The 26,948-nt window shown below is 36.2% G+C and overlaps 1 protein-coding gene across 4 annotated transcripts in view; it reads right to left on the bottom strand.

The window, feature by feature from the left end:
* The window catches only part of SPIRE1 (spire type actin nucleation factor 1), a 303,603-nt gene that overhangs the window by 47,983 nt on the left and 228,672 nt on the right, over nucleotides 1-26,948 (bottom strand). For all 4 annotated transcript variants that reach the window (XR_006786997.1, XM_045849961.1, XM_045849959.1 and 1 more), the window contains exons 7-9: nucleotides 24,405-24,491; nucleotides 20,702-20,831; nucleotides 2,808-2,980 (exon numbers count right to left, since the gene is read on the bottom strand). Coding sequence is in view for 3 of the 4 variants with exons in the window: in XM_045849961.1 (XP_045705917.1) it covers nucleotides 2,808-2,980; nucleotides 20,702-20,831; nucleotides 24,405-24,491 (390 nt within the window). In the remaining variant the exon portion in view is untranslated. The remainder of the gene's footprint in view (nucleotides 1-2,807; nucleotides 2,981-20,701; nucleotides 20,832-24,404; nucleotides 24,492-26,948) is intronic.

Raw genomic sequence — 26,948 nt, 5'->3', positions numbered from 1 at the left:
CCTGGATTAGGAGTGAAGACTGGTGAGAGGGGAATTAAAGAATAATTCCTTATATTCTATACTTTGGATGAATGTGGAGAGGATGGAACCAGCAACCAAGATAGCAAACAGAGAAGAGAAGCTTTCTGTATGTTGTTGGTTTTGCAGGAGGAAAGAGAGAAGGGAAGCAAGAATATAATTTCATTTTACAGAAGTTGATTTTGAGGACTGGGCAGTAGAGATACACAAGACAGATGCTAAGATGGAGGCATAGGCAGACATGCTTCACTTCTTTGCACTACCACAGAAGAGTTACAACTTAATCTCAAAACAAATCACACAGAGAATTGTCAGAAAATAGAACTGTATGAAAGCCTGACAACCAAGGATTTAAAGAAGCCACATTCTTCCAGATGGGTAGGAGAGGCAGAGACATGGAGATGGGCAGAGAGGCAAGGAGACACGGTGAGGCATGGAGGGATGGCAGCAGTGGCATAACAAGTAAGGGCAGTCCCACATTCATGTGTGGTAGATAAATATTGGGAGGGATACCTTGGGAGTGAGCGATCTCAGCCCCAGGCCTGAATGCACAGCCCAGAGTTCCAGCTTCAGGAAGGTAAGTCCCCCTAACTTGTGGCTGTAAAACCAATGAGGGTTGGGGTGGTAGAAGAAACTGCTGAATTTTCAGGTAACTCTGCTTAAAGGGACTGGATGGTCTCAAAACATACACAAACCCACCCACTCTGGGATTCAACACCAGGGCAACAGCTGGAAGGGTACCAGTTGCATATGGGGACTGGGAGAAGTGACTGGAAATAGGGAAAATGCCAGGCACACTTCCAGAAGTACAGTCCCCTGACTGAGCCCTCCCTCCATGCAGCCACAAAATAGTGAAGCAGGCTGCACCACACAATTTATGGGTGCCATTTTGAAAATAGGACATGGTACTAAGACAGGAAGTGAAAGCAGCTCTACCTAACAGAAACAAACACAGGGAGGCTGCCAAAATGAGGAGACAAAGAAGTATGGCCCAAATGAAAGAACAGAACAAAACCCCAGCAAAAGCACTAAATGAAATGGAGATAGCCAACCTATCAGATGCAGAGTTCAAAACATTGGTAATCAGGATGCTCACAGAAATGACTGAGTATGACTGCAAAATAAAGAAAGAAGTGAAGGTTACACAAAATGAAATAAAGGAAAATATACAGGGAACCAACAGTGAAGGGAAGGAAACCAGGACTCGAATCAATGATTTGGAGCAGAAGGAAGAAATAAACATTCAACCAGAACAGAATGAAAAAAAACAAGAATTCAAAAAAGGAAGAGAGACTTAGGAACTTCTGGGACAATTTTAAATGTTTCAACATCTGAATCATAGGGGTACCAGAAGGAGAAGAGGAAGACCAGGAAGTTGAAAACTTAATTTGAAAACATAATGAAGAAAAACTTCCCCAGTGTGGTGAAGGAAATAGACTTCCAGAAAGTTCAAAGAATCCCAAAGAAGTTGGACCCAAGGAAGCACACACCAAGACACATCGTAATTACATTACCCAAAAATTAAAAAATAAGGAGAGAATCTTAGAAGCAGCAAGAGAAAAGGAGACAGTTACCCACAAAGGAGTGTCCATAATACTATCAGCTGATTTCTCAAAAGAAATCTGCAGGCAAGAAGGGGCTGGAAAGAAGTATTCAGAGTCATGAAGGGCAAGGACCTACATCCAAGATGACTCTATCTGGCAAAGCTCTCATTTAGAATGGGAGGGCAGATAAAGTGCTTCCCAGATAAGGTCAAGTTAAAGGAGTTCATCATCACCAAGCCCTTATTATATGAAATGTTAAAGGGATTTATCTAAGAAAAAGAAGATCAAAACTAGGAACAGGAAAATGACAACAAACTCACAACTATCAATGACTGAACCTAAAATAACAAGAACAAACTAAAAACAACTGGAACAAGAAAAGAATCACAGAAATGGAGATCTCATGTGGGAATATCAGCAGGGAAGGAGAATGGGGGAAAAGGTACAGGGAATAAGAATCATAACTGCAAGTACAAAATAGACAAGGAGAGGTTAAGAATAGTATAGGAAATGGAGAAGCTGAAGAACTTACATGTACGACCCATGAACATGAATAAAGGAGGGGGGAATGCTGGAGGAAATTGGGGTGCTGGATGGAGGAGTCTAAGGGGAGAAAAAATGGGACAACTGTTATAGCATATTCAATACAATATACTTAAAAAATACTGATGCTGCAGACCAGCTCAAAGAAGACTTGGAAAGCATGAACATTGGCATCCATCCTGTCTCTTGAAGACAAGAAGGATGTTAGGTTTTCCCCCAAAGGGCAGTAGGTGAAAGATGAAATCTGGAGAACACTAGCAGTTTTTTTCTCAGGCCTTTCTGTTGTTATTAACATTACAGAAAGAATAATCTTCAGTATGGATGTGTATTTCAGAAAGAGAGAAATAAATGGGTAATTATACCACAATGTTAAGTGTTTTCAATGAATTACATTTTTCTTTTTCCTTCCTCCAAATAAAAGGTATTTAATATGTTTGAAAATTGTTGACTTATTTTAACCCCACCATAATCTAAGACTATAACAATATTTCAAAACTTATTCTGGGCATTATATTGGGCTTTAGTAAGTGATAGTAAGTAACCTAGTGTTTTATTTCCTCTAAATACATTTGAATCCTAATGTTATTGTTTGAAAAATGGGACAGGATTAAGTAACAACTGAAGCAACACATTAGTAAACTAGGTCTTACCATCATGGACTTGGAGTCAAGATTTGTGAACCCAGACCTCAGGGGAGCTCACCTCTGAGTCAGAGCTGTCCAGTTCAGCCAGAGTTGGAGCTTTGAGGAGTCTCTTCTGCTGCACAGGGACCTGCTGCACAGCATTTAACCCATTTTCTTTTCTTTGTGATGTTAAACCTCCATTCACCACTGACAATTCTACAATGTTCTTTGGAGATTCAGGGTTAGTTACATCTGGTAAAAAAGAAAGATGAAAGCTCACCTTTTCTTGAGCCAAGAAAGGTAATCAATGGATGAAACACACTTCTCCAAGTTACTGAACTCAGAAACACACACCAGATGGCATACCAGTTCCATGTTATGCAAATAAAACACAGAGGCTTAATACAGTAACATCTATATATACAAAACATTTTTGTTAGATATTAACTGTCAGATTCAATTAAAGAAGACCTTTAACTGACATTATATATTCACATTTATAGATTAAAATTTAGAACTGCAAGAAATTCTACAGATAACTGACTCCAACTTCTTTCTTTCCTAAAGGCACAAAGAGGTAAGTTTTACTTTATGGACTCTAAAGAGCTAGTGATAGATGGATCAAAGTGATGGCATGCATGAAGCCTTACTAAGTGCATGGCTTTAAGATATGACAATAGTTTGATTTGAAATAGCTAATAATCTATATTCATATAAATATGAACACAAAGAATCTGGGATACATTCCCTCTGATAAAGCTGACTTAGCTTATTCAGAGCTCAAAATGGAAGGGAAAGCAATATAACAAATTAAAGAAATGCAGTATTATATAGCAGAGTACTGAGCACAGAGTACAGAGTATACAGGACATTTAGATGCAGATAGTTTTAGTTCAAAGTCAAGTTCTGCTGATAGTTACCTAACCTCTTCTTTCTTCATCTATAAAATGTGCTAACAACAGACATGAGCTTGTTGTGAGGATTAAATAAGTTAACAATTGCATATAAAATACTTAATACTGTGTGTAATAAAGGTAGTATGCCATGAATGTCAGCAATTAATAACACTGATTTGGGTCTACATTAACAAGTAAGTAAACTAAGGCTCTGAGTAGTTTAGCTAGAGTCACACAGCTAGTGTGTGGCAGAAACTTGAATCCTGCTTAATACTGATTCTAAAGGCCACTTTTTTGTACGATAGCCTGTAATTTTCTGATGCAAGTGGAACTAATTTCTGTCAGTATTGCAAATGAAGTGTTAAATATCTAAGTTTAATAGTTAACTATTAAATTAGAGTATTTAAAAATGAGAGAAAGCAGTCACTGCATAATTTAAGTTCAACATCAGCACCATGAACTCATCTGTGCATGTGGAACAGTCTGTTAAACTCCTATAGTTGGGGTAAAGGGTACACTAAACACTAAAGTGAAAAAAGACATGATAAATGCTCCTTTATAAGGCAAAAGTATTATAACTGAAGTTATTATAAAATGTAAGAATGTAGTAGTTACCCCCAACACATAATATTTATACACTTGACGTTTAAGAAGTGGATTTCCAGGAAACATTAAGTATAGAAGTGTGTTCTAGTACAGCCTTCCATGATATTATTTTAAATAATCATGTAAATTCTTTATTACATATGATACATATCTGCTTTAATATTTATAATTTGTGCTTATTTTTAGAGCTCAAGAAGGCCAGACAACATGCCCGTGTAAACTAAAAGGGTTGGAGTAAGCAAGAAAGGATGAAGAAAAAAGGAAGAAGAGACATATTTGTCCATCAATCATTTATCATTTTACATAAAATTTCTAATAGAAAACCTAACAACACATGTGTTAATTTTGTTACTACATTTCCAGATATTAAGTAGCTAAAGCGAATACATAATTGGGGAAGGAGGTACGCTGAAAGGGCAAAAGGAGCAAGTTTTTACACACACATTATGATAGTTAAAGTCTTCAAATGCATTTTTAATCAGGAGGTTAAGAGAGTGAGTGGTAGGCTGCCATACTTAGGAGAGTAATTTAAAAGTTTTCCAGAAAGCAAAGGAGGAAATGACTGAGCTAATTGATTAATTCCTTCTCAAGAAAAAAGGTAGTAGAGCTTAAATATGGTCTTGAAGTATATTTTTAAAAATCTTATTCTATAGTGTATCTTATTTTATACACTTCCTATGGAATTGTTTATGTTGTAGTAGTTAGTGTTTTAACACAAAGCACAGTTAAAATTGCACACATCTTTCTCTCTTAACTACTCATATTCCAATTGAAGCTCCCAAATTGGACATGTAGTGGGAAGAAAGTACTCAGCTTACAGGGCAGGTTTTACATTCCCAATCTACCAGGTCAGGATGACACTCTTAGTAGTGAATAAAGGAACACTGAAACAGTTTTAATGGTTATATATTTATTTTAATGTTTCAGAAAAAATACTATATCAGACACATGATTTTATGAATGCTTTTGCTTAAGATTTTAAAGTCATTTATGACAGATTAAAAAAATTTAAACAGTACCTGGTAGCACTTAAGTCTGGCAAAAATCATGAGGGTGGTATCAACTGAAGTTTTGGAAACACTGTTAAGGGACAGGGGCTGCCATGAGTTCATTCTAAATGCAGGACATTTGAAAAATTACCCAATAGCTCCCTAATTGCCCAAACTGCTACGAGATTGATAACTGTATTTGAGTTCATTGACTAAAACTACTAAAATAAACACCTCGTACTAAATTCAAAGTTTTGAGACAAATAAGATTAATAAAAATTATGTGTCAACAGTTATGTTTCAGAATGATCTCCACATATAAGACTAAATACTATGTGATTTTACCTCATTTTCATATTTGTAAAAGACCCAGTTGAACATATATTTTTACATATATTTTATTGATTATGCTATTACAGTTGTCCCATTTCCCTCCTTCATTGCCCTCTGCCCTGCACACCCCCTCCCATCCACATTACTCCCCTTTAGTTCGTGTCCATGGGTCATACATAAAAGTTCTTTGGCTTCTCCATTTCCTACACTATTCTTAACCTCTCCCTGTCTATTTTCTACTCACCATCTATCCTACTTATTCTCTGTACCTTTTCCCCTCTTTCCCCCTGGAGTGACCTGTTAATAACCTTCCATGTCAGCTCCACTTCTGTGGTTCTGTTCCTATTCTAGTTGTTTGCTTAGTTTGTTTTTGTTTTTGTTTTAGGTGTGGTTGTCAATCATTGTGAGTTTGGTGTCATTTTACTATTCATCTTTTTGATCTTCTTTTTCTTAGATAAGTCCCTTTAACATTTCATATAATAAGGGCTTGGTGATGATGAATGAACTCCTTTAACTTGACCTTATCTGAGAAACACTTTATCTACCCTTCTATTCTAAATGAAAACTTTGCTGGATAGAACAAATTTGGATGTAGTTCCTTGCCTTTCATGACTTGGAATACTTCTTTCCAGTCCCTTCTTGCCTGTAAGGTCTCTTTTGAGAAATCAGCTGACAGTCTGATGGGAACTCCTTTGTAGGTAACTGTCTCTTTTTCTCTTGCTGCTTCTAAGATTCTCTCCTTATTTTTCATCTTGGGTAATGTAATTATGATGTGCCTTGGTGTGTTCCTCCTTGGGTCCAACTTCTTTGGGACTCTCTGAGCTTCCTGGACTTCCTGAAAGTCTATTTCCTTTGTCAGATGGGGAAATTCTCCTTTATTATTTGTTCAAATAACTTTTCCACTTGTTGCTCTTCTTCTTTTTCTGGCACCCCTAATTTGGATATTGGAATGTTTAAAGATGTCCTGGAGGTTCCAAAGCCTCTCCTCATTTTTTTGAATTCCTGTTTTTTTTTTCATTCTTTTCTGGTTGAATGTTTCTTTCTTCCTTCTGGTCCACACCATTGATTTGAGTCCTGGTTTACTTCCCCTCAGTTTTCGTTCCCTGTACATTTTCCTTTATTTCACTTAGCATAACATTCACATTTTAATCTAATTTGCAACCAAATTTAACCAGTTCTGTGAGCATCCTGATTACTAGTGTTTTGAACTGTGCATCTGATAGGTTGGCTATCTCTTCATTGCTCAGTTATATTTTTTCTGGAGCTTTGATCTGTTCTTTCATTTAGGCCATTTTTTTTTTGTCTTGACCCACCTGTTATGTAGTAAGGGACAGAGCCTTAGGTGTTCACCAGTGTGGGGTAACCCATGTGGCTGCTTTTTGATGCTGTGTGTGGGGAAGAGGTCTGAGAGGCAACAGTGCCCCTTGCTCCACTCTGCTGGATTTCAGTCACTTCCCCTGCTACCCACAAGCAAAGTGGGCCCTTCTGGTGATAATTCCTGTGTGGGTGGGTTTATGTACCTTCTAGGACCCTGTGGGTCTCTCCAACGAACTCTCCTGTGAATCTGGGAGTTTCTCCCACTGCTACCTCAATGCTCACAGGTGTTTTCAATGAGTGGTTTGAGGCTTTTATATCCTTGTGCTGCAGCCCTGGTTTTTGTGGTCTGCCTCTCCCCACTTGTTCCTCCCAGTTCATATGCATGGGAATGTGGGACCACCCAGTCCACAATGTGCTGCCTTGCTGGGTCTACCCACTGCTGCCTTGCAGGCCAGCTGTAGCCTTTCATGCCCTGCTCAACGATCTGCTGCCTCACTGGGTCCGACATCTGGCACACTGCCCGCTCCAGTCCTCCAACCACCACCTTGCTGCAAGTCCTCTCTACCCCACTGCCTATCTTCACCCCTCTTACCAGTCTGGATGAGTGTGTCTTCTTTAACTCCTTGGTTGTCGGACTTCCTTACAGTTTGGTTTTCTGTCAGTTCTAGTTGTTTTTTTGTTTTTAAATTATTGTCCTTTTGGTTGTGCAAGGAGGCACAGTGTGTCCACCTATGCCTCTATCTTGGCTGGAAGTCCTGAACATATATTTTTTAAATTTAATTTTCTATTTTAGAGAGAGGGGAAAGGAAAGGAGAAAGAGAGGAAGGGAAACAGTGATGCGAGACAGAAACACTGACAGGCTGTGCCCTGCCCAGGGACCGAACCAGTGACCTTTTGGCACCCAACCAACAGAGCCACACCAGGAGGGGCAAACATAATTTTAAGTAGTTTGATTACTTATACTTTTCTGTTCAAATAAATGAATGCTCATTACTTCAGTGCATCAAATGAGAAAACCAAATATTAGATAAGATTTTGTACTTCTATAGACAGAATTTGTTTTGAAAAAAGTGATGATATTTATAAGTAAGCACAATACTTAAGATGCTAGATATGGCTTTAGAAGTCACATACATCAAACTCAGAATCTAAAATGCATTAACCATGATATTAAATACTTTGTGTAATAGCTCTATGTGTGTTATACAGCCAGATGCTGCCTTATTTTAGTAGGGCATACTGGGATACAGAGTACATATTTAATGTGTGCATTGAAAAAAAAATAACTAATGCTGAATGGATTAAGATTTTCCACTAAGAATTAATATTTCTAAGACATTAATATTTCTAAGTATTGCATGTATAGGATTGCATGTCATAGGATTGCATGCATCCTATACATGCAATAGTGTATGCGTACATCCTATGCGATAGAATGTATATTATGTCTTGTTTTACACTTAACTTCAGAGAAATTATCTATGCCATGTTTCAATATTTACTACTTAGTTAATTTTTCAACTTTGCATCCAATCTTTGCATTAGTTAGAAGAATGGATCTATCTTTTCCATTTATCATTGGGGACATTTAAATTGATGAGTCAAAATGTAACAATGAAAGCAAACATAGTACAAGAAATTAAGAATATACTATGTAGAAATCATGAAGTTCATATACTAAGGTATGAAATAAACTTTAGCAAATGATAAGCAGTGAAAGTAAATAAAATTTTTTTGTTCTCTTCTATATCAAAAATGTTAAGTACCAAGATCTTTCTTTCCAACACACAATACATAATATAACCTATAAGAACCAATAGTATACCTATGTATGTGTGTGTGGGTATATATACTGTCCAGATCAGCCACCTGTGCCTAATTTGTGTTAGCCCACAGTCAATGTGCTTAGGTAGCCAACCATACATTCCAACTGATGAAAACCTCTTTAGGAGATATTGAAGAGATAGGGTGTCTGTAATATATATTGCCAACTTTTAGAGATTGGCAGTACCATATATGTTCCATGAAACTTCTGAGTTTATTTTCCAGACCAATTTTTTTAACAAGGTTACTCTGCAAATGGTTGATAAAATAAAAATATTCATCAAGCAGATAAAGAGAATAGAAAAAGCTCTTTAGTGGTCAATGAAAAGTAGCAAGTGAAGAGTGTAAAATACTTAAATGAGTTTCTTGAAAGTGCAAATATTAGTCATGCTTGAGACCTAAAATATAAAAAGAAATTTAAAAAATGGAAGCTAGTTTAGCAGTTGAAAGATGCTCTGTAAATATTAATAAACAGAATATGATACTAGGACTCTCTGGTTCTTTAAATATGAATTTGTATTTAAGGTGTGCCAACAATTCCATGGCACATAAAAGAAAATTCTAAAAGAAAGTGTTAGTTCCAACATCTTATTCTCATTTTACTTTCAAAATGATGGCTTCCAAAATAGAAAATTCCAACCTGAAAAATAATTTATGAGGGTTAAGGTGGCTCAAAAACTTCGTTCATGTAGTCTAAAAACTTGATTTAAAAAGAACCAATTTTACATCTCAAATTTAGTTATTAGCAGTTACTTTTTTTGCTATTAATCCCTCTTTACTTAATAGGCAGGGCCTAAAATTGTACAACAAACCCAGAAAACATATTTCACAGCCAAAGCTATTACAGTGCTTTTCTGTTTTTATACTGCTAATAGCACTCAGAATCACTTGTGACTAGGTTCCACTTCCAGGGTGCAAAGAGATACAAATGACAACTCTTGCCCATCTACTGAGGAGTAGTAGTCCTCTGAAGTAGCTGACAGTTTTTTAGGTTAGCTACTTAAATGCTAGAGAACAAGAAGTGTCAAAACTTTGTTTTTTGAAAGGTTTTTACTGTTGTCTTAAATCAAAGTTCTGTCTTAGTCTTTGACATCATTGCTTTAGAAGACTGTGAATGAGTGACAGCAACTGTAAGGATCAGTAGCCATGTTCCATAGGTGTGGTGTAATGGTTCTTTCACAAACCTTGCATAGACAACAGATTTACTGCAGTTTTAATTTTTTTTAAGTATATTGTTTTCGAATAAACACAGTATTTTATTTCACTGACCATGGCTTAGAAGAAGCCTTTCAATTTTCTTTTTCTGACATGTTTGAACAAGTAGATGAATGAAATGTTTTTCATGGAAACCACAAAACCCATGTCAGGTGTGAAAGCATTTTTTTTTACCTTAAAACTAAAAACTGTAAGACATGCTAAGTGGTCACTATGCTGAAAAACGAAAACAAACAATAAAAAGAAAACAATTCAGCTGTGAGGAATATACACAGAGAACAAAAAAGAGAAGTTTCAAGGCCTGGAGTGGCACTTTCAGACTTGAAGGCAGAAAGAAGGTAGTGAATAAAAATCTGAGATATAATGAAACCATGAGTCTTAGTTTCTATTCCATCACTAAGACTTCAAAGGAAGTAAAAGAAAAAATAACTTTATAAAGAACATGTTAAAAATAAATGCATGATCAAGACACAAACATTTTAAAATACCATAATATAGGACTTTTGACTTCAGTATAACATAGATCAAAAGAAAAAAAACCAGCCATTTTTAAAAACATGGTTTTAAGGAACACACAAAATCCTTAAAATTTAAGGATAAATGTGTTCTTAAATAATTTTAGAATGAAAATTTGGCTATCTGCATAAAGGTGAAACATTTTATAAAAAATCCAATTCAGGAACTAGCAACATTGCAACATGTCAATCAATTGTCTGTTGTGGACAAGGTAATCTAGAAGTTGAAAAGAGGTCTCAGGAGCCAGAATCCCTACATTCAAATATCAACTCTGCCACTTACTAGCAGTGTGATTCTAGGCAAGATACTTACATTCTCTGTGTTTCAGTTACTTCATCTAGAAAATGGTAATAATGATACCTGTCTCATGGGATTGTTATATAGAGGATTAAATGATTCTTTAACTAGAAAAACAAAAAACAAACAAACAAAACAAAAAGGTACTTACAACAGTGCTTAGCACATAGTAAAAGCTCAAAAAATATAACTTCTTAAGAATAAACATTTATTTCCTATTGAAATGTTTTAAAATTTTTATCACATACTAAAAACCATTTATTGTATACTTTAAGTGGGTGAATTTTACAGTAGGTAAATTATATCGCAATAAAACTTTTAAAAAAGTTTATACATGGGCAGTATTGACATTTTAATGATACTAATATTCCTATTGATGAACACGTGCTTTCACTTATTTGTACTGTTTTCAGTATCTTTCTTTATTGTACTATAATTTTCTGACTATAGGTCTTTTATAAGCTTGGTTAAATTTATTCCTATGTATTTTATTCTTTTTTTAAAATGTATTTTATTGATTATGCTATTACAGTTGTCCCATTTCCCCCATTCACTGCCCTCCCTCCCTGCACGACCCCTCCCACCCACATTCCCTCCTTTAGTTCATGTCCATGGGTCATACATAAAAGTTCTTTGGCTTCTCCATTTCCTATACTATTCTTAACCTCCCCCTGTCTATTTTCTACCTACCATCTATCCTACTTATTCTCTGTACCTTTTCTCCCTCTCTCCCACTCCCCTATTGATAACCCTCCATGTGATCTCCATTTCTGTGGTTCTGTTCTTGTTCTACTTGTTTAATTAGTTTGCTTTTGCTTTTGTTTTAGGTGTGGTTGTCAATGATTATGAGTTTGGTGTCATTTTACTGTTCATCTTTTTGATCTTCTTTTTCTTAGATAAGTCCCTTTAACATTTCATATAATAAGGGCTTGGTGATGATGAATGAACTCCTTTAACTTGACCTTATCTGAGAAACACTCTATCTGCCCTTCCATTCTAAATGAAAGCTTTGCTGGATAGAACAATCTTGGATGTAAGTCCTTGCCTTTCATGACTTGGAATACTTCTTTCCAGTCCCTTCTTGCCTGTAAAGTCTCTTTTGAGAAATCAGCTGACAGTCTGATGGGAACTCCTTTGTAGGTAATTGTCTCCTTTTCTCTTGCTGCTTCTAAGATTCTCTCCTTATTTTTCCTCTTGGGTAATGTAATTATGATGTACCATGGTGTGTTCCTCCTTGGGCCCAATTTCTTTGGGACTCTCTGAGCTCCCTGGACTTCCTGGAAGTGTATTTCTTTTGTCAGATGGGGAAGTTCTCCATTATTTGTTCAGATAAGTTTTCAATTTGGTGCTCTTGCTCTTCCCCTTCTGGCACCCCTATAATTCTGTTGTTGGACCATTTAAAGATGTCATGGAGGTTCCAAAGCCTCTCCTCATTTTTTTTTTGAATTTTTGTTTCTTCATTCTTTTTTGGTTGAATATTTCTTTCTTCCCTCTGGTCCACTCCATTGATTTGAGTCCTGGTTTACTTCCCCTCAGTTTTCGTTCCCTGTACATTTTCCTTCATTTCACTTAGTGTGGCCTTCATTTTTTCATCTAATTTGTGACCAAAATCAACCAATTCTGTGAGCATCCTGATCACCAGTGCTTTGAACTGTGCATCTGATAGGTTGGCTATCTCTTTGCCGCTTAGTTGTTTTTTTTCTGGATCTTTGATCTGTTCTTTCATTTGAGCCATTTTTTTGGTCTTGGCACACCTGTTACATAGTGAGGGGCAAAGCCTTAGTTGTTCACCACGATGGGGCAACTCATGTGGCTGCATTGTGACACTGTGTGTGGGGAAGGGGTCGAGAGGGAATAATGGCACTTAGTCCACTCTCTGCTGGATTTCAGTCACTTTTCCTGCTACCCACAAGCAAAGTGGCTCCTTCTGGTGGGACTCCCAGGTGGGTTGGCTTGTGTACCTTCTAGGACCCTGTGGGTCTCTCCACAACAAACTCTCTTGTGAGGCTGGGAGTTTCTCCCACTGCTGCCTTGACCCCCACAGGTGTGTTCAATCAGTGTTCTTTGAGGCTTTATTTTCCCTGTGCTGGCGCCCTGGGGTTGCATGATCTATCTCGTTCCCGGGTGTTCTTCCAGGGTTATCTGCATGTGAATGTGTGACCATGCGCTCCAACAGCTGCTGCCTTGCAGGTCCGCCAGCTGCTCCCTTGCTGACCAGCCACCGCCTTGCCCACCCCTGTCCTCCACCACCTCTTTGCTGGGAGTCCTCTTTGTCCAGCTGCCCCTCTCCACCCCTCCTACCAGTCTGGATGGATGTTTCTTCTTTAACTCCTTGGTTATTGGACTTCCATACAGTTCAATTTGCTGTCAGTTCTAGGTGTTTTTTGTTTTTAAATTACTGTTGTCCTTTTGGTTTTGTGAAGAGGCACAGTGTATCTACCTAAACCTCCATCTTGGCCAGAAGTCTATTTTATTCTTTTTGGAATAGTTGTGAATAGGATTGTTTTCTACATTTCCTTTTTTGATAAGTTCATTTTTGGTATATAAAAATGCAACTGATTTCTGGATGTTTATTTTGTATCCTGATACTTTACTGAATTTATCAGTTCTAGTAGTTTCTTGGTGAAACATCTGGGGTTTTCTACATACAGTATCATCTGCAAATAATGACAGTTTTACTTCTTCCTTTTGAATCAGATGCCTTTTATTTTTTCTTGTCTGATTGTTGTAGCTATGACTTCCAGTACTATGTTGAATAAGAGAGGTGAAAGCAGACATCCCTGTGTTGTTCCCAGTCTCAAGGGGAATGCTTGTAGTATTTGCCTCTTGAATATGATGCTGAGTTTATTATAAAGGGCCTTTGTTATATTTAGGTATGTTCCCTCTAATCTTACTTTGCTGAGAGTTTTTATCATAAATGGTTGCTGTATTTTATCAAGTACTTTTTCTGCATCTACTGATATAATCATGTGGTTTTTATACTTCATTTTGTTTCTGTGGTGTATCACATTTTTTGATTTGTGAATGTTGTGCCAACCTTGCATTCCTGGAATATATTCCACTTAAAAAGCGCGTATGATCTTTCTGGTGCATTGCTGTACTCAGCATGCTAGCATTTTGCTGAGGATTTTAGCATCATGTTCATCAGTGATATTGGCCTGTAATTTTGTCTTTTTAGTCTTTATCTGGTTTTTGGAATCAGGATAATACTGGCCTTGTAAAATAAGTTTGGGAGCATTTCCTCCTCTTGAATTTTATGAAATAGTCTGAGAAGGAGAGGTGTTAGTTCTTTTCAGAATGTTTGGTAAAATTCACCTGTGAAGCCATCTGTACTAGGGCTTTTGTTTGTTGGGAGTTTCTTGATTACTGCTTCAGTTTTACTAGGTGTAATCTATCTATTCAGATTATCTGATTTTCCCCTATTTAATTTTGGAATACTGCGTGTTTCTAGGAATTCATCCATTTTATCCAGGTTATCCACTGCAATCCCTATCAAGATTCCAATGAAGTATTTCACTGAACTAGGACAAATATTCCAAAAATTTATATTAATCCACAAAAGGCTCCACATAGCGACAGCAATCCATAGAAAGAAGAACAAAGCTGAAGGAATAATGTTGTCTAATAACAAACTATACTATAAGGCCATAGTAATTGTAGTATAGTTTGATATTAGACATATGAAACTATACATATAAAAACAAATGAATAGATCAATGGAACAGAATAGAGAGCCCAGAAATAAACCCACACCTTTATAGTCAATAAACATTCAAAAGGGGAAGCAAGCACATACAACAGTGTAAAGACAGTTCATTCAATAAATGGTAGTGGGAAAATTGGGCAGATGTGCAGAAAAAGAAACTAGACCACCTTCTTATGCCACACACAAGAATAAATTCAAAATGGATCAAATACTTAAATGTTAGACCTGAAACCATAAAAATCCTAAAAGAAAACAAGGCAGTAAAATCTCAGATATTTCTAGTGGCGATATTTTCTGATATATCATCCTGGTCAAGGGGAAAAAAATAAACAAAGGAACTACATCAAACTAAAACATTTTTGCACAACAAAGGCAACCCTCAACAAAATGAAATGACAATCCACTGAATACAACATATTTATCAATGATATAACTGATAAGGGGTTAATATCCAAAATTTATAATGTACATATAAAACACAACATCAAGAAAACAATTTAATTAAAAACAGGCAAAGGACCTGAATAGACACTTCTCCAAAGAGGACACAGAGATGCCAAAGACATATGAAAAGATGTTCAACATCACTAATCAATACAGAAATGCAAATTAAAACCACCATGAAATATCATCTCACACCTGTCAGAATGGGTATCATCAATAAATCAACAAACAGCTACTGCTGGTGAGAAGGTAGAACAAAGGGAACCCTTTTTCACTGTTGGTGGGAATGCAAATTGGTGCAGCCACTGTGGAAAGCACCAATGAGTTTGCTGTCATTTTACTGTTCATGGTTTTTTATCTTTTTCAATTTCTTAGATAAGTTCCTTTAACCTTTCATAGAATAAGGGCTTGGTGATGAGATGAACTCCTTTAACTTGGCCTTATCTGGGCAGCACTTCATCTGCCCATCTATTCTAAATGATAGCTTTGCCGTATAGACTAATCTTGGATGTAGGTCCTTGTACTCCATGACTTTGAATACTTCTTTCCAGTCCCTTCTTGTCCCTTTGATTTTCTGTAATGTTTCTTTTGAGAAATCAGCTGTAGCCATATGGGCACCCCTTTGTATGTAACTGTATCCTTTCCTCTTGCTGGTTTTAAGATTCTCTTTAGTTTTAATCTTGGGTAACTTACTGATGATGGGCCTTGGTGTGTTCCTCTTTGGGTTCAATTTTTTGGGGGACTCTCTGGGCTTACTGGACTTCCTGGAAGTCTATTTCCTTTGCCAGATTGGGGAAGTTTTCCTTCACTGTTGTTCAAATAAGTTTTCAACTTCTTGCTCTTGTTCTTCTCCTTCTGGTACCCCTATGATTAAGATATTGGAACATTTAAAGCGATCCCAGTGGTTTATAAGCCTCTCCTCATTTTTTTGAGTTGTTTCTTCATTCTGTTCTGATTGGATGTTTAATTCTTCCTTTTGTTCCAAATCGTTGATTTGAGTCCTGGTTTCCTTCCCCTTCACTGTTGGTTCCCTGAATATTTAGGTCAGTCAGTTCTGTCAGCATCCTAATTACCATGTTTTGAACTCTGTATCAGATAGGTTGGCTATCTCCTCGTCGCTTACCTCTTTTTCTGGAGTTTGATCTGTTCTTTCATTTGGGCCATATTTCTTTGTCTTGGTGCACCTATTATATTTTAAAAAAAGGGGGGGCTTAGGTATTGTCCATGGCAGGGCAACCCTCTTTGCTGTGTTTTGGCTCTGTCTGTGGGGGAGAGGTCAGAGAGGGAACAATGTGGCTAGGCTCACTTGCTCAGCTCTAGCTTCACTTTCCAATGAACTCTTGTGTGAGACTGGGAGTTTCCTGCAGTGGCAATCCCCACAATAGTTTATGGCTAGCTTTGCATCTCAGTTTTCCATTCAGCCAGCCCTGCCTTGCTCATGTGGTCCATTGCCTTCCTTCTGGACCTCCCAGCCTGCCCTGCCCACATGGTCTGTCTCCTTGCCCCAGGTCTCCTTGTCTGCCTGGCTCCTTCCTACCAGTCTGACTGAATGTTTCTTTAATTCCTTTGTTGTTGGAGTTCCATGCAGTTTCATTTTCTGGCACTTTTGGTTGTTTATTGTTTTTATATTGGTTGTTATCCTCCTTTTGGATGTGTAAGGAAGTGAAGGGTTTCTACCTATACCTCAATCTTGGCCAGAACGCTCTGATTTTTAAAAAAAATGTTTTATTTATTTATTTTTAAAGAGAGGGGAAGGAAGGAGAAAGACTGGGAGACACATCAATGTGTGGTTGTCTCTCGTGTGTTACCCACTGGGGACATGGCCCACAACCCAGGCATATGCCATGACTGGGAAATAAACTGGCGACCCTTTGGCTGTCAGGCTGGTACTCAATCCACTGAGCCACACCAGCCATATTGGAAAATGAAGATTTTAATGGAACAACTTACATTTGAAACCCAAAACCTCAATACAGTAGGAGATGTTAGGAAAAAGAAAATGATCAGATATGAACACTATGTACAAGAATAGTAATTTCAGACTTAATGGGAAAAATAGTCTGTAAAACAATAATAAGGAAATAGGTAAATAAAACACAATTTAGCCATATGTAAGGATATTATGTTCTTATAATGTTTTGAGTTATCTTTAATGACACGGGAAGATATTCATGCTACATATAATGTTAAGTGAAGAGAGCAGAATACTGTATGTACAGTTTTTGTTTCCATTTCATAATGCACAAGTAGATTTGCAATGAGTGCCTCTGGCTGTTGAAATTATGAATAACATTTCTTCTTTACACATTTACATATTTCCCCCACTTCAACAGTAGGTATCTACTTGCAATCACATGGAGAGGAATGGTTATAAAATATTTAGGGAAACATTTCTTCAAGTTAATTCTGCCAACTTTATCCTAACAAAATTTCCCAAAGCAAAACTGTAAGAGCCAATATACATCTACAGAAATAATAAGCCTAAATTCTTTACCGTTCAGTTAAAATTTAAGATCACTTTGAAGGCAGAATTCTGGAAAACTCATAGAACAATGACTTTCTATATAGCTCAATTATGGTTGTTGTGAAATACCAAGGAATAATATTAAAATATAATCAGCATAAAATTGATATTTAATTATTGTAAAATATGTCTTCTATTAGCATATAATTTGTTTAAAATGAAACAGAAGAATATGTGACAAAAGCTGTGATGATCTTCCATGCAGTTTGAGAGTGTTTCCTTGATGCTTCCAAGGACTGCTAGTCTCTTGCTTAAACTCCCTCAAATGGCCTCACTTAATGCCCTCTTACTGGCTGCTGTTACCACTCATGTGTATCTCTTGCAACATGAAGATGCATGATACTCCAGAGTCACTCTTTTGTAAGCATTTGTGGGCAGGGACAATGCCTTATTCTTCTCTGAACCACAACAGCTGACACAATGTTTAATAGAAAATAAAGGTTCAAAAAACTATTGGGAAAACAAAGAAACTCTATGTCATACACTGTCCAAGTAATACAAGCACATTATGCTTTTTTTGTTCCTTTCTCTATTCTATTGGTACTACTTCCGTTAAAGTTTATCATCCCTAAGCTTAATTACTCTTTACTCCTGCAAATCATGAAGGTTACTTTTCTCATGGCGATCTATTTGTTTTACTTTATACGTTTGTTGAAATCTCTTCCATTACCTCCATTATTCCTTCTCAAGGTATAGTAATGAAACAAATGTAGTCTACAACAACCATATTACAATACTATTTCCTTATTTTTTCATAGTGGTTCTAATTCTCTTCATTCAAGAAAAATGTATATACAATGTCTGTCCAGAAGGTATCCAGCCATGTACTGTGAAAAATAGACATTTATTGAAGAAGATAAAAGAAACAAGAAACATTGTGCATAGGACAATGATGCCTTGGTCCCCTTCAAAGTATATACCTTGGAACTTCACACATCAGCTGCCTCATCGTATTTTCCTAAATCTCATCAACAGTCTGAAATCTTTTGCTTTCGAAGGTGATTTTTAGTTTTGGGAAAAGCTAGAAGTTGCAGGGTGCCAAATCTGGGCTGTAGGGAGACTGAGTTACTTGGGTGATTTGATGTTTCATAAACAAACTGCATAAGATGTGATATATGAGCAGGTGCATGGTCGTGATGAATCTGTCAATCACCAACTGCCCACAGCTGCAGCCTTCTGAATCTTATGAATAGTTTCCATGGAGAAATGTTCAAGCTTAACACAAAATTTGATTCAGATTTGTTGCTCTACCCAATCAATCATTTTGCATGTGACAGCCAAATAGTACACATGCTCACTCAATGGCGTCTACCACTCCCACTGACTAGTACAGTGAAGTTGTCATTGTTCACACATGCGCATTCCAGTCCACTCTCCTTGGCTGCCAGGTTACATTGATGCCATCTAAGATCTCATACAGGGGACCCATATAGAACAATGACTTTCTATATAGCCCAATTATGGTTGTTGTGAAATACCAAGGAATAATATTAAAATATAATCAGCATAAAATTGATATTTATTATAAAACATGTCTTCTATTAGCATATAATTTGTTTAAAATGAAACAGACCCCTTTCAGGGCATTCACAGACCCTCCTTAGGCTCATTCAAGGACTCCCAGGATAAGAATTCTTGGTTCACATGGTTTATACATTTTGATTCATTATTATATTAAAGCTCATATGGATTTATCACTTTGCATACTTTAAACATCATTTTAAAAGATGACACTTGCTGCCATAACAATTAGAGAGGGATTAATTGATATAACTTTTACTTTGTGGCTCTGTAATTCCAAGGTATATTTAAAAATTTCAACACCTATGGGAGTACTTTTTATAGCCTAGTCCCTGTACTAGGGACTAGGGACACAATAATGAACTGGACAGACATGGGTCCTGTCATCATGAAGGTCACAATGTAACAGATGTGCTGAGAGTCAAAGAATATTATGGAGAGATCAAGAGTTTAGAGCTGGATGTAGGGAGAGCAGTAAGAAGTAATGCAATAAATTTGACAAGAGATGATGACAGCCTGGGTTAAGATAGTGGCTGTGGGGCTAACGAGTGGAAGGCTAGAAAGATCCAGAAGTCAAACCAACAGGGCTTGGCTGTTAAAAGTGAAATATGATGCTGAGGTTTGTCTTGGGCATCCTGAGATGGAAAAAAGGAGGAGATGGTTGGGGGAGACAGCAAATGAATTCACTTGTGGACTTGTTGGGCCTGTCTTGCTTGTAGGATCTAAGGAGGCCCTATCTAGTAGAGAGATGGATGTATGAGTCTGAACTTTAAGAGAAATCTGTGCTGTAGATTGAAACTGGAAGATAGCCAGAAACAGAAACCATGAAAAAGGGTATGGCCGAAAGGAAGAAGCCCAAGATAGAAACTTGAAGAATCAAGAAAAGTATCAAAAAAGAAAAAAAAGATCAGAGGACAGAGGAGAAAACTAGGAGAGTGTAGTGTCACAGAACTGATTCCTTTCCTATTCAGGTGCCACTATGATCTATTTTCCTAAAGGGAGTTTCTCTGAATCTTTTGGCATCTTACAAATTGGAGAGTTGTATATGTAAAATGTTTACAAATATTTCATGACAAAGTCTATTTATAAATAAAAATCAATGTGTTTTTGTAGTACACATTAAAAACATTAAATAAAATAAATATAAAGGAAGTTTGGGAATAAGTGATATCAGATAATTGATGCTTTCATCACATTATATCTTATCTTTGAACCCATAATTATAACAATAAAAACTTGAATTAAAACTATCATCTTTACTTTAAAACATGACTTATCCTTGTATATTTATTAAAATTTATAAAGTATTCTGACAACAATTTTATTTAATTCTTACATAAAAGCCATAATGAAAGTTTAGAGGAATTTTTATCCTTCTTTTGCTGACAAAGAAATAGACACTCAAAGAGGTAAAGACACTTCCTAAAACTACAATCTAGAGATTGGTAGAGCTTGTTCTATTATGCCATGATGCTCTTGTATAGTTCAGTGACATAAAGAGGAAGAATTTCATATTCTATGTATCAAGTATACATAGTCAAGTATAAGTATAAATGTATGTGTATAAAATTTATCAAGTATAAATTTTAAGTAAGAGAGAGTGTATGTGTGAGAGGAAGAGGGGGAGAGAGAGAGAGAGAGAAAGTAAGAAACAAGGAATAAGAACTACATGAACTATCTTGACTTTGTAATACTATACCATAATTTTTTACTAAGATAGTTGTATAAAGACACTTTTTCAAGTGGGTAACTCACGACCATGAGTTTGTCAAGTAGTTGACTCACCTAATCTGCTACGTCTAATCTCTTCTGGTGAGACAGGCCGCAGCTTTCTTTCTGCTTTGATTTCTTCTAGTATTCTTTCATGGAGGCTCCGTGGGCGTGGTGGAGTGGGTTTTAGTTTTCTGGCTGAGGCCTTGAAAAAAAAACCATAATGGTTGAAGACTCTGAGTAGTTGCCTTTAAATAATGTTAAGTACATTCATACAGTATAGTATTATGAAATTATATTTTATTGATTGTAACTTTTTTCTCATTATTTCAAAAGGTAATGACAATACTGTATCTTCTACAGTATCCTTTTATTAAATTTTTTTTATTGTTTATGCTATTACAGTTGTCTCAATTTTCTCCCCATTATCTTCCTCCCCCTAGACCCCTCCTTCCCATAGTCAATCCCCACACCATTGTTCATGTCCACAGGTGATTAATATTTTTTTGTGTAATCCCTTCACCTTCTTTCACCAATCCCAATTTCCCCCTCCCCTCCTACAGCTGTCAGATTGTTCCTTGTTTCTGTGCCTCTGAATCTATTTTGCTCATTAGTTAATTTTGTTCCTTAGATTCTTCAGTTATAAGTGAGATTATATGATATTTGTCTTTCATTGCCTGGCTTATTTCATTTAGCATAATATTCTCCAGTTTTATCCATGCTGTCACAAAAGGTAAGAATTCCTTCTTTTTTAATGTTCTGTTGTATTCCATTGTGTAAATGTACCACAGCTTTTTTTATCCAATCATCTACTGAGGGGCACTTAGGTTGTTTCCTTGGCTATTGTAAATAATGCTGCTGTGAACACAGCGGTGCAGATATTCTTTTGAATTGGTATTTCAGGATTCTTTGGATATATTCCCAGAAGTGGAATTGCTGGGTTAAAATGCAATTCCATTTTTAATTTTGTGAGGAAATTCCATACTGTTTTCCACAGTTGTTGCACCAGTCTGCATTCCCACCAACAGTGCACTAGGTGTTCCCTTTTCTCCACAACCTCACCAGCACTGGTTGTTTGTTGATTTATTGATGATACCCATTTTAACACAATGGGTGTGAGGTGATACCTTACTTATTGTGGTTTTAATTTGCATCTGTCCGATGGCAGGTGATTTGGGCATTTTTTTTTCATGTATCTATGGGCCATCTGTATCTTGTCCTTGGAGAAGTGTTTACTCAGGTCTTTTGCCCATTTTTTCATGGATTATTTGTCTTCCTGGTGTTGAGTTATATTAATTCTTTACAAATTTTAGAGCTTAAACCCTTGTCTGCTGTGTCATTGGCAAATATGTTCTCCCATATGGTTGGTTGCCTTTTCATTTTGATGATGGTTTCTTTAGCCGTGCAGAAGCTTTTTAATTTGATGTAGTCCCATTTGTTTATTTTTTTCTTTATTTCCCTTGCTCTAGTTGATATATCAGCAAAAATATTGCCACATGAGATATCTGAAATTTTACTGCCTATGTTTTCCTCTAGGATTTTCATGGTATCACAACTTACGTTTAAGTCTTTTATCCATTTTGAGTTTATTCTGGTGTATGGTGTAAGATGGTGGTCTAGTTTCATTTTTTTACATGTACCAGTACAATTCTGTCAACACCATTTATTGAAGAGACTGTCTACACCATTGTATGCTCTTGCCTCATTTGTCAACTATTAATTGACTATAAAGGCATGGTTTTATTTCCAGGCTCCCTGTTCAGTTCTATTGATCTATGTGTCTGCTCTTATACCAGTATCAGACTGTTTTGATTACAGTGGCCTTACAGGATAGTTTGGTATCATGTATTGTAATCCCTCTGACTTTGTTCTTCTTCTTTCTTGGGATTGCTGAGGCTCTTCACAGTCTTTTTTAGTTCCATATAAATTTTTGGAACATTTTTTCTAGATTTGTGAAATATGCCATTGGTATCTTAATAGAAATTGTGTTGAATCTGTAGATTGCATTCTGCAGCATGGACTTTTTAATGATATTAATTCTTCCAATCCATGAACACAGTATATTCTTCCATTTATTTGTATCCTTCCCAACTTCTTTCTTCAGTGTCATATAGTTTTCCAAATACAGGTCTTTTACCTCCTTGGTTAAATTTGTTCCAAGATACCTCATTTTTTTTTTTTTTTGGTTGTTGCAATAGTAAATGGGATTGTTTCCCACTTACTTAATATTCCTTTCTGATAGTTCATTATTGGTGTATAAAAATGCCACCAATTTCTGAAAATTGATTTTGTATCATGCTACTTTGCCAAATTCATTTATTAGGTCTAGTAGTTTTTTGATGGAGCCTACAGGGCTTTCTATGTACAATATCACATTGCCTATCAATAATGACAGCTTTACTTCCTCCTTTCCAATTTGGTTGCCTTTTATTTCTTCTTCTTGTCTGGTTGCTGTGACTAGAATTTCCAGTACTGTGCTGCATAAGAGTAGTGAAAGAGGACATCCTATCTTGTTCTGACCTTAGAGGAAACACTTTTAGTTTCTGTCCATTGAGTATGATGTTGGCTGTAGATTCTTTGTATGTGGCCTTTATTATGTTGAGGTATGATCCTTCTATTCCCAATTTACTAAGAGTTTTTGTCATAAATAGGTGTTGATCAAATGCTTTTCCTGATGGCAACCCTGTTGATAAAAGACTATTTTTAAGTCATTATCAAGATTCCTAAAGTGATAAGGAGATTGCTGAATTTCATAGTTATTTAGTCATATGTGCTCAACTAATTTTAAAGAGACAATTTTCTGAAGTTAAAATGATGTCCTCTATATGCAAGCGTGCCAGACAATCAATTAAAATGCAAGCTATACTTTATCTAACATTATCGTAGTTCTTGAAACTAATATTTTTAAGTCATCACAACCTTCTCAGATTATTATTATTATTATCTTCATTCTATAGTTGAATAAAGAAAGGCTCCAGCAGGCTGATTTACTTTCTCAGAGACATGTGGCTGCTAAATTTTCTACCTAGTGTGTAAATCCAGGTTCCTTTGACTCCACACTCTTTGTTCTCTACCATGACCTGCATTCTTAGAATTATTTCCTAGGTAGCCTCTGTTCCTTCTTTTAAAAATGTTTATAAAAGGGATTGTTAATTATGCTTCAGATATACACAAACTAGGACAGAGACACCATTTCCTTCCAGACTAATGAATGTACACAGGTTTACGAGGGATTGGTAAGCACTGGCTATTGAGTGAAGAGGAAAAGAAGTGAGGAACAAAGAAACCATAAACCAATGTCCATCTGTATTAAAATATTCTGATTCCATGGTCATTAGTAACAACTCTGTTAGCAGAAGAAGACAATTAATATAAAAGTAGATGACAATAGGGTGCATTTACTGCAAAATAGTATTGAAATGACACTTTAACCAAGGAGGTTATCAGCACTATAAAGTAAACTGGAAGAGCAGGCAATCCATACTAGGAACAATTTGGTATTATATTTAGCCATTATTCTAGGAAGTATTTGTCCAGATTTTCCACCATAACCCAGGTTGTTCTGAATTAAAATATCCTAAGATAGCCTTGTATTAAACAAATGTTAAGTATTTTCCTGTGACTTAAATGTAATCTATAGTTGGGAGTCATCATTCTGAGAATAAACGCTTAGTGTAAAAATGAACCACTTTAAGAGCTAAGTTCTAGAGATAACACCCTACAGGAGAATAATTTATTCTGTGAACTCCAATCAAGAGGAATATATCAAATTACATACTGGATTTAAAGGAGGTCTTGATCTGATGAAGTCCAGAATAATTTCATGAGCACTTTTTTTTAACCGAGGAGGAATATCACCATTCACCTGAAAAAAAGACAAAAAGTAGAAGATTCTTCTGATTATAGCACTGATTTTCAAACTTTGTACTGCAAGAACCTTTAAAACATGCAATACCTGACTATTTAGTCTAGAACACTGACCTCTTTTCCCTTAGATTGTCAGTATAGGTCATATAATAGAGTTGTACCTTATTGGTCACATTGTATAATAAGGTAGGTTCTAGTTGGTTAATTTGTGGTATCAGACATCCGTATATACAAATATAAGTACCTGATTTTTTTTATCCTCACTAGAGGACATGCTTATTGGTTTTGGAGAGAGAAGAAGGGAGGGTAAGCAAGAGGAACAGAAATATTAGTGTGAGAGAGAAACACTGACTGGTTGTCTCTCACATGTGCCCCAACCGAGGACTGAACCTGCAACCAGGTACGTATTCTGGCTGGTAATTGAACTTGCAACCTTTTGGTTTATGATAGGACACTGCAACCAACTGAGCCACACTAGCCAGAGCTAGGCACCTGATTTTTTAAAAAGTCACTCTGGACCAAAAGGAGGTAATTACTATTATTATTCTTTTGTTTTGTAAATCAATGAAAATTATACCTATTTTTTTGTCAGATTGGCAAAAATATATTTTTTTGGTGTGCTGTAGAATTTTAGTAACTAGTTTATATGTGCCATGAGATGAAAAAGGTTGAAAATTGCTGGATTACAGGATTATCATTCAAGTTTGTGGGTACAGCTGTTATTCAACATGTCTCAAAATTACTGAAGTAATCTGTACTATAGATATGGAATCTGTTTATAAGGATGCATTTCAAATAATTAAAAGGGAGAGTAAATGGCTGTGTGATTTAGGGCAAAAATAACTATTTTGTAGAACTGAAGAAAATCCAGGTTCGCTTTAGTTCTATCATTTTGGAAAATTATATATAAGATACATCCCTTCCAAAAAGCTTGTAAAATTGCAAGTGTAAATGGAATAAATAATACTATGCATATTAATTATTTTATCATTTAAAGTATCTTCCACCTCTTATTTTCAACCTTGTACAAAACCTAGGTAATAGGAAGGACTGGTGATCCGATTCACATTCTGTACCTCAAACTCAGGCTCAGAGCAAAAAGGATATCTACTACACTCACAGAGCTAGTACGTAGAACAGTTTTTGTAGAGCTTGGGTCTGTCTCTGATTCCTGCTCTTATGTCTTCTCCTTTTAAAGTAATGTATAACTGGAAAAAGTTTCGAAAAGAAACAAGAAAACCCCAGAATCCCACAAAAATATAACAACCTTAAACCCTCATTCTGACCACTCAAAAGGCACAGTTGTGACCATTTTGTCATATTTTTTTCCAGTCTCATATAAAAAACTCCATAATCCCTTTCACCTTTACTTTTGGTGACCTACTCTTTGATTACCTCATCATATTCTAATAATTTTATACATTTTATTGGAGAAAAAAAGAAAAGTTAGCTATTCCTCTAGCATCAGTGGTTCATATTTTTTATTTTGATAGGTTAGACATTCTTTATGCTTCACAATTTTCATTCAAAATATCATGTAAAATTTTAGAATTGTTATAAAACTTGAGAAAATATTTTTCAAGTATTTTCTTATCTGAATGTTAAGATTTCTTGTGTACTTGCCAATCTTAAATACTATTTTAATTGCTCATAGTCAGTAATCAGTTGGTCATTAATTATGAGTTTTGATTTTTTGGTCAATGTTACTCACTATTTTGTGTCAACTAAGAGATAAAATTTTAAAAGAAGCAAAAAACCTGAGCTGCTGCTCCCAGGTCCAGTTCCCTCCCCAAATGAGGTAGCCCTATTTGATTTTAGGGTGTTTGATAAGCCTGAACAACTACTCCCCTCTTTTTCTCTGTATTCCTCCTTCCAGCCTCGAATGAGATGAGGATGGCCCTCTGGCAATATTCAGGTATAAAAGCTGCTTGAGCACACCAGTCAACCTGTGACTGCTAGGCCTTGGTTTAAGGAGGGCATGCAACTAGCAGCAGAGCTGGAGGCCTATATGGTACCACTTCTACCTGTGGATTTCATGTTATGTAAGATATTTTTTAAAAAATGTATTGTATGAAACAATTTAATCAGACTTTTCTATTACTTTCTATTCTACTCCTGAACAGGACAGTACATATCTTTCTAGCTGTTTTTCATATGCTTTTACTTTAACGTTCTTTCTATTAAAACAGACGGTTTGAGAGAATGGACTAAAAATAAGGCCCTGGTTCTAAGTTCCATTCCCCAAACAAGAGCATTAAATTCAGTTTCCTCACTAGTCAGAAACTGTATCCTGGATCCCAATTACAAAATGTATATCAGCACTCAGGAGGGAGATAGCATGCCAGTATGGATGTGAGTCAGTGAAGTCTTCATTAGTAAGAGGAAAAAATAGCTTTGTGCAAATACCATTCTTCTGATGGATTAGTGAAGTTACACACTTTCATATAAATACAGA

The sequence above is a fragment of the Phyllostomus hastatus genome, unplaced genomic scaffold (assembly GCF_019186645.2).
Source record: "Phyllostomus hastatus isolate PE091 unplaced genomic scaffold, TTU_PhHast_1.1 phas_contig_80, whole genome shotgun sequence".
In the NCBI taxonomy this organism is placed as follows: Eukaryota; Metazoa; Chordata; class Mammalia; order Chiroptera; family Phyllostomidae; genus Phyllostomus; species Phyllostomus hastatus.
Note: the sequence above shows the minus strand (reverse complement) of the source record. Positions and strands in the feature narration are given on the sequence as shown.